Genomic DNA, 12,118 nt, shown 5'->3' on the forward strand with positions numbered 1-12,118 from the left:
ATCAAAATACAAAATAATTCAACTAAAAATAGGATAAAAAGCTAAAGAGAGTTCACAGCAAAAGAATCTCAAAAGGCCAAAAGACATTTAAGGAAATGTACAACATCCTTAATCATCAGGGAAATGCAAATCAAGACCACTCTGAGATATTTTCTTACACCTGTCAGAATTGTTAAGGTCAAAAATACTGAAGATCTTATGTTGGAGAGAATGTAGATTCAAGGGGATACTCCTTCATTGCTGGTGGGACTGAAAATTTATACAACCACTTTGGAAATCAGTATTGTGGTTTCTCAGAAAATTGGTTCTCAATCTACCTCAAGACCCTTGGATATATATATATCCCAAAGGATACTCAATCCTTCCACAAGGACACTTCCTCAACAATGTTCACAGCAGCATTATTTCTAATAACCAAAACCTGAAAACAACCTAGATGTCTCTCACCAGATGAATGGATAAAGAAAATGTGGTTTATTTTTACAATGGAATATTTGTCAGCTGTAAAAAAACAATGACATCATGGAAATTTCAGGAAAATGGATAGAACTTTAAAAAAAAGCATCCTGAGTGAGGCAACCAAGATTCAGAAAAACAAACATGGTGTGTACGCACTCATAAGTAGGTATTATCATAAAGCAAAAGATAACCAGACTACAATCCACAGCTCCACAGAAGCTAGGTAACAAGGAAGACCCTAAGAGAGACACATGTATTGCTCTGGGAAGGGGAATTAGATGAAATCTCCTGGGCAACCGGGAGGCAAGGAGAATCGGATTAATAAATATATAAATAAGTAAACAAATGAATAAATATATTGAATAAGAAAATATAACACCAATTCTTCTAGTCTTCTATAAAATGAAAAAGTGATAAAGACCATCACACTTCTCCATGAAGCCAAACATAACATATTAGCAACACTAGATAAAGATACAACAAAACCATAAGAAAACTATGGAATACTATCTGTTAAACATGGAAACAAATTTGCATTTCAAATACACATTAAGTATTTAGTGAGTTGGCTTAAAATTGTCAGCCAACAGTATAACTAATAGAGAAAAAAAAAGTTTTTCCTTGATATTCTGGAAGAATACAGAGGTGTGCGTTGTTTACTCTATTCAACAAGCCAGATCAATGACATGATCTTCAGGCAGGAAGAGTAAGACAGTGCAAGTGATGCCACTTATGTTCTAAACAACAGAAAGGATGTCTCTATAAAAAAACATATTGGAACTCATCTCTCAGTCTAGGCAAGACAAATCCAACAATTACTTTGAAAGGGTTCAGTGTTGAAGCTGCAGGTTTGACATAACGTGGTGCTTTATGGATCCCAGTTCAATGCTCATGTGGAGCTAATGACATCCTGAAAGAGTAACAGAGCTCAGAAAGGCATGTCAATAGCTGTTGCATGGGATGATACCTTCAGGAAGTGCATGTGTAGTAGCCATAGTGGAATTAAAGAGACAGTCCCCATAGTGGGGAGAATGCCTGTTCTCAATTCGCTTGACATGGCATTACCCTCCAGAATACATAAAGACTGAAAATGTCAAGCATATTCGCAATTCACCCAATCAATAAATCTGCAAAAGTACTAAACAAAAAATATTTAAGCTGACAAAAATATTATTCAACCAAAATACGGAACAAGTTCAAAGCATAGTTACCAAGAAACTGAAATATTTTACATTGTAAGATTCTGTTACAACCCAGTGAAATATCAACCATGCAGAAAATGTGATGATGGAGAGATGGAGTTAAAGATGCTACATCATTTTTAAGGGGATGCAATGCAGTGTGGCCACTATGGACATTGGTATTAAGTAGTTCAAAGGTTAAAAAATCAAACTCAATGACCATTCTGTAATGACTCCTTAGAATTTAACTAAATTAAACATGCATCTGTGTTATTGCCATGTAATCCAATACAGTCAAGGTATTGAATCAAAACAAATGTCAGTTAGAGATGAACAAAAAAGAATAAAGTATTTGGTAATATTAGATATAAAATTCTCCCAAGCTGTAATAACACACGCCTTTAGTACCAGAACTTGGGAGTCAGAGGCAGTGTGATATTTGTGAGTTCAAGGTCAGCCTAATATTAGAGTAAGTTCCAGTACTGCCATGGTTATTATACAGAGAATCCCTGTTCCAGAAAAAAAAAAAGAAGAAAAATATAAGAAATAAATTCTCCCATAAATGACACTGAAGGTCTCTCATTTTCATTTTGAGAAAAAAGTATGAATTTTTTCTCTGTAATCTTAATATCTTAATGAGATGTATGTTCCAGGATATTTGATTATAGTATGTAAGGATATGTCACTGTGATGGTTTAATAAAATGCTAAAAAGCCAAAAACTAGGTGGTAGAAGGTATAAGTGTGACTTCCAGAGCAGTCTAGGAAGAAGAGAGGCAGAGTAGCCAGCAGGAAGCAGAGAACGCAGGCCATGCAGGAGGAGAGGTGACAGCCACGAGCCACGTGGCAGCATGGACATTGATAGAAATGGCTAATTTAAATCATAAGAGTTAGTAAGAAACAAGCCTAGGCTAAGGCCAATCTTTCATAATTAATAAGAAGTCTCTGTGTCACTATTTGGGAGCTGGCTGATGGGACAGAGAAAGACTCATTACAAGTGTGGAGAAACGTCAACCAAAGAGATGTTTCATCAAAAAGCACTGGTCAATTGGGACTGAGGATCAGGCAAGAGATAAGCATTGTAAGTAGGACTGATCATGAATGTCCACACAGGGCTGGAGTTGAATCTGTGTAATTCCAGGCATTGCTGGATTGAACACAACAGCAGGAATTTCAGGAAGATTGAGATTCTATACACATGACTAGCACACAATTGTTAGGAACAATATAGACAGCACTTGGCTCTCTGAATGGTATGGGCCTTTTATGTCCATATCGATTCTCATTTAACTGTGGGATTTCTGATGAAACCCACTGAAATGATCACCAGTGGGGTACACGCACATGGCTGTTGACACAGGGTGTGGTCCAAGCTACTAAAGAGGAGATCATTTATGCCATGGACATGAATAAAGTCATGGCACCTGAGGATGGAGCCCATAATCCTCCCAACATGTTTTCTGACAAGTGTTGATCATAAGTTCTAGACCTCAGATGCAGATCCTGAGGCCAGAATTTCCCAAATGTATCCAGGAAGCATTGCACTGGATGAGTGGGAAGAAACTGGGATATATGTGAACCTCCAGTCCCCAACAGGAAAAAGTGAACACGCAGACATAAACGTGTGTGCGATGTTTGTCGGTGTGAGAAGTTTCACAACTGCTCCATCATAGGTTCTGGCCAGTATGGGTGTAGTTGGAGGCTGCTCATTCATTTCACGGCCACCCAGACCCCAAATAATCTATATTAATTGCAACTATAAAAGAAACTATATTAATTGCAATATTGTTTGACCAACAGTTTAAACATATTTCGTAATCTAAAGGCCTTTGTAGAGAGGTTACTTATTTTTGGTCTAGTATACATGATTACATGTCTAAAATTACACAGCTGTTTGTGAATATACACACACATTGCTTTAAAAAACAGTCTCTAGCCGGGCGGTGGTGGTGCACACCTTTAATCCCAGCACTCGGGAGGCAGAGGCAGGTGGATCTCTGTGAGTTCGAGGCTAGACTGGTCTACAAGTCTACACGAGCTAGGCTAGTTCCAGGACAGGAACCAAAAAAGCTACAGAGAAACCCTGTCTAGAAAATCCAAAAAAAAAAAAAAAACAGTCTCTAAATGAACCCTTCTTATCAGTTTTGAGCTGACATTGAGTACAGGAAAAATAAAGCTATCAGCTTTGAGATTTTGATAGCAGAATATTGTTTTGGTTGACTTGTGCATATGTACAGTAACAGATTTGGGACATAATCAGCACCAGATAGATAATTGTTCATTTAATTGATGAATAAACATAAATTCAGGGATATTCTGAAACTGTTGTATTTCCCTGCATAAGGTGTTCTAAACATAGCTATGAAGTTCTCAGTGTTCACGTGTGGGACCGAGGTAACCAGTGGAAATTGCTCAGCTTTGGTGCTATTCACCATGTCTGGGACTGATGTTTCCCATGTTTTCCTTAGTCTCTGACTCTTATCCCATTTCCTATTTAGTTTGAATCGCTTTGGAATTTTGCAAACACATTTTCCAGTTGATAGCTGCAATTCACACTTAGATTCCCATGATGACTTCATATTATTATCCCTCAGTGCTTAGTCAGTAGGAACTGCATTTCTGTTGTCTTCTAGGTGAGTCCCCACTTCATCAGCAAGATAATGGAAATTCTCATTAATGACACTTTTATAAGTAGCAATAAGAATTATTATTAAAAGTATATGAACCATGTCAATACACTTTCCTCCCTGTCTACTATAGGAGGTCATGGTGGCTGTGGAGGTCTTCTCCATTTTGGTCTCTAGTGAAGGGTTGCTAGGGTGTAACTTTGTCCTAAAGTGTTACATTATTTTGATAAGACCAGATTCAAATTCTCTTATAAAGTACAGGTATAAATTGCTTTATTGAAACTTAAATAGTTTTAAGTTTTTAGATCATATACAGTATATCTTTATCCTTTATCTAAACAAGAGTACTACTAAGCTATACAAAAATATTAAGTAATGTACAAAGTTAGTGCTTTCAACATGGGACTATTAATTACTAAGTTATGGTGAAAATAGTTCCAATCTAAGTGCCTCTTTCTTCTTGAGATGATTGGGTATTGTGAAGGAAATTATTAGCGTTTCCAGTCTTGCTATTATGCTGCTTGATTTTTGTCAGTTTTGCACAAACCTAGACACATTGAGAACAGGGAATTGAGGAATGGCTACCATTGGTTTGGCCTGTAGACATGTGTGTTGCATGTTCTTAACTAATGATTGATATGAGATGACCTTATGGCCTGTGGACAGAGCCAACACTTGGGAAGTTGTTCTGAGAGTTGTAGGAATGAGAGAGCTGTGGCTATCACGGAGGTGAAACCAGTAAGCATCATTCTTAAATGGACTCTGATTGAATTTCCGCATCCATGGGCATTCCTTGGCTTCTATCAGTGAAGTTGGCCCAAAGTATATAAGTAAATAAACCATTTTATCATATGTTGCTTTTGATCATGGTATTTTGTTACAGCAACAGAAGCCAAGACATCAGCAAGGCAGTAAACTGCCTCAGCTGGGATTTGGAACATAATAGACTACTGATGCAATAAAAGGAAGTGTTTTGAAAAGATTAAATTAAAAAAAAAGAAAAGATTAAATTAAGATTAACATTAAGAGGGAATGTTAGCAAAATGTGGAGTATAGCAACAACATTACATATTGTGAATGGCCCTCACATCAGTGCTGGAATTTGAATCAGCTTTAATTCAAAGGGATGTTAGGAATATTAGCTAACATACTAAGAAGGACACAGTTTATGAAAAGGAAAATGAGGTTCAGATTGTGCCTAAAGTAATGGACCTTGCGTTCTATGTGAAAACATCATTTCATTGAGAACTGGACAACAGCGAGAGAGATCCACAGTGAAAATAATGGCATCCATAATACTTTTTCAACAACAAGGTCAGGGAAGTCTGTGAACACATAAATCACTCCAGCTGAAGGCTCTTTGTATTGATTTTTATCAAATAGGAGCTACTAAATTTTTTGAGCTTAACATTATCTCTCTCTCTCTCTCTCTCTCTCTCTCTCTCTCTCTCTCCGCTTACACACACACACACAAATTCTGGGATCAGTTGTTGAAGATCAGTGTCATTTTTTCTCAAATTTTGTTAATTATTTTGTTGTTATTAACTGTTATTTTGTTTATTTTGGGGATTGTAATATAATTGTTTCTCTATTACCTTTCCTGTCTCCCAAACCCTCTTATTCCCATCCTTGCTCCTACAATACACATGGCATCTTATTTCATTAACTGTTATTGCGTGTATATACATGTTTGTGTATACATATACATTTCTAAATATAAACTGTAGAGTCCATGTAAATTACATGCATTTATGTTGTCAGGGATCATTTTTTTGGCACTAGGCAGCCAATCTGTGTTCCCTTCCCTTGTGGTCAAAACTTTTCCATCCCTAGATTTACCAGTTTTCCTCTAGATGGGCGTGCAGGTGTGAGGCCTTGTGAGCCTTGTTCCTTCCATTTTGGCATGCTCACTGTGGTGATGTTTCCTCGGATCATAGTTTGGGAGTCATGATTGTAAGACTTTTTGGTATGCCTTCTACTCTTCCTAGGATACATATGCTCATAGCAAGCTCCCTCATCCTCTGACTTTCAAGATCTTTCCCAATGTCATCTTCATTTTCCCTGAGCCTTAGATGTGGGAACATTTTGTAAGCGGATCCATTGCTGTTTGTAAAGGTCTATGTTGAAGTGGAGGAATCAGGGTGGAGCTACTTCCAGGTGGTCTTTATTCCCTTCACTTTTTTTTTTCTGGGAGCATGGACTATAGTTTCTAGCAACTTAAATGATAGTCAGTGGAGGTCAAGCTAGACATTCCCATATTTTATAACATAAGTAAATTTTATCTTTATGATTCTCTCCTTACCACCAGGTTGTATAGAGCAAACCAAAGCTTGTTTGCAATCCAAGCCTGTCAAAAAAAGAGAAAATCAATTTTCTTCAATAGAGGGCCACTGGTTGTATCAGTCACACTACAGGAAAGGCCCCTGCCTTTTATTTATTTTTTTTAATTAATTTATTTATTTATTATGTATACAATATTCTTTCTGCGTGTATGCCTGAAGGCCAGAAGAGGGCACCAGACCTCATTACAGATGGTTGTGAGCCACCATGTGGTTGCTGGGAATTGAACTCAGGACCTTTGGAAGAGCAGGCAACGCTCTTAACCGCTGAGCCATCTCTCCAGCCCCCCCCCCCCCTGCCTTTTATTGTAGTTAGTCAACACAAAACAAATTTTATATGTTAGTGTGTGTGTGTGTGTGTGTGTGTGTGTGTGTGTCTGGGTGGGATTTGTTATTTTGTTCTGTTTAGGGCACTCTTTTGTCTTACTGGGTTTTTGTTTGTTACAATTTTCACTTTATGATTTGCTAAATTTTTTTAGGAGAAAGAAGAAAAATCAAGAAATTGGATGCATAAAAACGTGGGGAGAATAGGGTTAGTTTGTGGAGGAGAAAATATGATAAAATGTATTATTTGATAAAATGTAATTAAAATGTTGTTTTGGTTTTTATTTGTTTGGTTTTGATTTTTTAATTTATTAAAAAAACATGAAAGATAAATTTCACTCTCCAATCAATGCACACAATCTCCTCTTTTTCCCCAGTGCAGTTTTGGATGGACACACTGTCAGGAAGAAAGAGTAACATTTGCCATTAGACAGTGTAGCTATTGCTGTGTGCAACTGAAAGCAATGAGCAAAGGACCTACATTTTCATTAAGGTGATTTCAATATTCTTCCCTTTTCTAGAAAAAAATGGGTGAACATAATGAATACATTTTAGGTTCCATTTAAATTAATAGGGGAACGTTTTGACAATGATACAAAAATGTTATTGTGTTAAAAATACCTTGGAACCTGATAGATGATTCCCAATTATTCCAAATAGTTACGATAAACCTGTGAAGTATACACACTTTTGTTCAGTTTTCTATAATCCAAAACTTTATTCATTATAAAGTTTCTAAAATTATGATGATCTTTTGGTCACCCAAAAATACAGTCAAAAAAGAAAAATATTCATGCCAACAAAATCCTATCTGTTGTGTTCTTCAACTTACCTGAAAATAGAATAAATAGCCCTAAATTGGGACAATAACACTTAATAACATTGTTATCTTTGTGTATTTACATTCTTGCATAAAGTGCCTTTGGGTTCTTAACTTAGAAGGGCTTCAGTCAAACATACAGAATCTGAACTCTGGTTAGGAATAGGTTGCTATTGGCTTCAGGATTTAGAGCACTTTTTTAAAAAAAATCTTTTCTCATTTTACATACCAATCCCAGTTCCCACTCCCTCCCCTCCTCCCATCCCCTCCACCTCTTCCCCACACACATCCACATCCCATCCCATGGGGGAGTCAACAATGTCTAGCACATTGCTGTGAGGCAGGACCAAGGCCCTCCCCACTATATCTAGTCTGAGCAAGGTATCCCTCCAAAGAGAATGTGTTTCCAATAAGTCAGTACAAGCGGTAGGGATAAATCCTGGTCTCACTGTCAGTGGCCCCGCAGTCTGCCCCAGTCGTACAACTGTGAGGGACTAGTTTGGTCCTCTAATGGTTCCTTCGCTGTCAGGCTGGAGTTGATGGCTTCCCTTAGCTCAGGTCAGCTCTTTCAGTGGGTGTCCCCATCATGGTCTGGACCTCTTTGCTTGTCTTCTCACTCATCCCACTCTGATAACGGACTTTGGGAGCTCAGCCCGGTGCTCCGCTGTGGATCTCTTTAAAAGCAAGAACCCCCCTAGCTAATTCTTATGATGTTTCTCCCGTGTGTCCCGGGATCCACCGAAGGGGTGGAGGAGAGCAGGCGCGCGTGGGGCGTCGCGGTGCGACCTGGGAGGCGCTCGGCCGAGGCCCCGCCCCTAGTCGTGTCAGCGCTGCGACTCCGGAAGAGCGCGCCAGTGCAGTGCGCATGCGCGTGTTCGGGCGCACTCGGAAGTCGCGGCTGCGTCGGTTGAAACCGTCGCCAGGTTTCCGGATGTCCTGTTGGTCGGCGAATGCTGGTCTCGCGGCTGGTAGGGCCCTGGGTGATGTAACCGGGTTGTTTAGCTTCACCTTTGGGATAGTGTGCAGAAAATGCGTTGTGTGTCGCTGGCAGCGTTAGCCCGCTGTGCACAACCCGCCCAGGGGCTGACTGGTTTGGGAGGTGCGTCCCCACGTATGTTAGTGATGTTGGTGGGTGCCTCTGACAAAGGTTTCAGAAGAAAGATTCTCTAGGTTATTTACGAGTTCGAGGAGAAGCTTTTGGTACAAGGTGCATGCACATTTTAGAATTTGCCAAGGTATTACATAACAGAAACCAAACTAGCTCCGCCCATTGTCTGTATATTTTAAAATACCGTACCGTGGTGAAGTTAGTGAGACTTTTCACAGATTTTTGTTGTTGTTTTGAGTGAGTGTTTATGTATCTTTTGCTGTCCTGAAATCGTCTATGCTGACCATGTTCGCCTCGAACTCACAGACATCCACCTTCTTTTGGCTCTTAATGCTCGAATTAAAGGCGTGAACCATTACGCCGGGCTACAGACCTTAAAACTGGGTTTTAGGAGTACTTTTAATACAAAAGCTAAGTGAAGAGTTGTTAATTCCCTTTCAGCCCCTTAGACATGTGCTATGTGTTTATAATTGCAGTAAACTTGTATTCTTCTGTTACCTCCACCCAAACACTGAAATTAACGTATTAAAGAAAGCAAAACCAAAATTATGTCAAAGACATTTAAGGAAAATTATGGACTATACTTTGGATAAAATGTTACTCTCTGTGTCCTCCGCGGCTATTATCGGCTTGAACTTTCTGTTTCTGTTTGAATGTTATTGGACATCATTATGAAGCGGGGTTTTTGTCCCTTCATCTAATAAAGGAATTCTAAGGGATTGTGGAAGTTCAGCCACTGAATAAATTGCAGAAACTCGGTTTTAGATCTGTGTAGCAGGGAAGTGAATATAGCAAGATGTATATCCATGTAAGTTAACTCAGATTGCATTTTCCTCCTAAAAACTATGCACATACTTTATATTTAGTATCTTTATGAGAGCACTTAAAGTAGGTTTTTATTTTTGCCACTACAACTGAGTTTGATATTTCAATGCTTATTCATGATTTTCCAACTTTCACTTAGCAAACAATTATTGTTTGTGATATACTAGACTATGTTTCTGAGGTACAAAGATAATCTAGTCACCATACTAAAGGTGATATTAATTAATTACCTAAAAGTGATTTTAATGAGGAACAGTAGCACTTTAATATATGAACATTACAGAATTTTTGTTTTGATGGTTAGATTATGAGAGATGAGCTGGACTTCGGGGTAACTGTATTTTAGTTTTTTGGGATGATGAGAACAATCGTGTGCTGAGGAATTTGGATGCTATATTAGCGATATGGGAGTCTCACACCAGATATGAGCAGGAGAAAGACATGACTCACTTTGAGTTTAAACCACTCTGTCTCCTGCACAAAGAGTTTATGGTGTAGATATGGAATAGTCAGTGCCGTGGAAGAAACCCAACTGGGCAGTGGCAGTTGTGTAGGGAAGAGGTGATCGCTGATTTCTGTTGGTGGTAAAAGGGACAATGGGCATAGGTGGGTAGAAAAGAATAGCAATCTAATGCCAGGAACAACAAAGTTTGGCAGTTACTGCTTTCTCTATGCCTGGTGACATCTTAGATATTGAGTGATTATCACAAAGCTTTATGATGTCGGTGCTTTATACCTTATCTCTACATCTGGAGATACTGTATTTCAGAAGGGTTAAGTCATTTTCCTGAGGTCAGATAGCTCATAAGTGTTAGAGATGACATTTAAACAGTTGTTTTTCAGACTTGAGATAAAAATCAAGAGTTAAAGGTCTTGGAAGTCAATTAGACTACAGAGTCAGTGAGTTCAGGAAGCATAACTGTCTGTAACTCCCGTCTGTTCTGGGCAAGATGAGAGGAGATTCACATTTAAGCCCTGAGTTCAAGTCTGGATATGTTCATGAAGACTTTGGTATGGGACCGTCTTGGCCTGCCTCTAACTGTCGTCTTGGGCTTTGCTCTTCTGTCCCTTTCCAAAGAGTAGAAGGTGGGTTTGGTTTTGTTTCTTTCTACTCTCTTTTCCAGCCACACTGGGCTTTCACCAAATGCACAGGCTTGTTTCCCTATTCCTCACATTTGTTCTGCATGACTGATCCCCGTGCTTAGCAGCTTCTGCGTGCCCTGTATTTTTCTAAAGCCATTTCTTGGACCCCAAAATCCATTAAAAGTGCTCCATAAATTTTCTCTCAGGTACTAGGCAGTGTCTGCCTTTTGCTTTAGATGAAGCACGTCTCATCGTTTCTGTCTTATCAGTTTCTGTTAATTATGTTAAGTTCTGGAATGTAATGTGGAAGAGTATTGTTGAGCATCGACTTTTAAACTTTTTCCAATAAATGAAACAGATACCCATGTGGATGTTGACAAAGAGTCCATGGTGTGTGTGAAAGAGATTTTCATATGCGTGAGAGTCAGAAGGAATTATGAAACACTTTGTCTGTACTTTTGACTAGATAACTATTTTTTAAGCTGCCAGGCTGGAGCAGAGATAGACTGTGCTTGTTTCTTAGGTGTTGACTGGCGTGTCCTAGTTGATGAGGTTTTCATTCCACATTTGGGATTTCCTTCCTTTTCAATTGCCATGGGATCCTAAAAGCAAATTTTCTTTGATTTTGTAAGATATACTGTTAAATGAAACAAAGCTTGGAGAAACTGATTAACTTCACTCTTTTTGCATCTTAAGTAAGGATTAAGAAATCAAGTTATGAACCATATGTACTTTTAGGTCCTCAGTTTTTTTCTCAGGTGACTTAATATTTACTTGAACTGGGTATATTGACTTAGCGTTTAACTTGTCCTCTAGAAACAGATAACGTTTCAGATGTGTGTTTCACAAGGACATGCACGTATGGGTGACTTTAATAGATAATGCTCTCCTCATAGTGGAGACAATATCTGTATAAAGCAAAGCAGCTGTTCCTTTGCTAACAGCTTGTTGCAGTGTCTCCCTAAGCCTCCTTTCATTTCATTAATAGGTAAGATTCCTATTGAAAGAACCTTGAAGTTGGCACAAGATGCCCTAAGACGAAGATTTCAACACAAAGGAGGTTTATTTGCCCTAGAGGGATAAAGGTCAGGTAATAAGAGACAAAGATAGGGGATAGAGGATTAGGGAGAAGAGAAAAGGGGGACAAGTGAGAGAGGGAAGTGTTGTAATATGAGCAGCAGGCTGCTTCCCGCCACCCGGCTAGCTTTACCCGAAATAATTACACGGAAACTGTATTCTTTTAAACACCGCTTGGCTCATTATATCTAGCCTTTTCTCGGCTAACTCTCGCACCTGGACTAGCTCATTTCTAATAATGTGTGTAGCCCACAAGGTGGCTTACCAGAGAAGATC

General features: G+C 38.8%; 1 protein-coding gene across 6 annotated transcripts in view; it reads left to right on the forward strand.

The window, feature by feature from the left end:
* Nucleotides 1-8,631: 8,631 nt before the first annotated feature.
* LOC121459751 (protection of telomeres protein 1-like) overlaps nucleotides 8,632-12,118 on the forward strand; it is a 67,273-nt gene continuing 63,786 nt past the window's right edge. For 2 of the 6 annotated variants that reach the window (XM_041669748.1, XM_041669749.1), the window contains exon 1: nucleotides 8,632-8,717. Coding sequence is in view for 2 of the 6 variants with exons in the window: in XM_041669746.1 (XP_041525680.1) it covers nucleotides 8,700-8,717 (18 nt within the window). In the remaining 4 variants the exon portion in view is untranslated. Of the gene's footprint in view, nucleotides 8,849-10,643; nucleotides 10,769-12,118 lie in introns of those variants that run through there. The other 4 variants (XM_041669746.1, XM_041669743.1, XM_041669744.1 and 1 more) reach the window with 4 other exon arrangements.

Source organism: Microtus oregoni, unplaced genomic scaffold, assembly GCF_018167655.1.
Source record: "Microtus oregoni isolate MIOR12 unplaced genomic scaffold, Mior012 000019F_ref0000042, whole genome shotgun sequence".
Classification (NCBI taxonomy): domain Eukaryota; kingdom Metazoa; phylum Chordata; class Mammalia; order Rodentia; family Cricetidae; genus Microtus; species Microtus oregoni.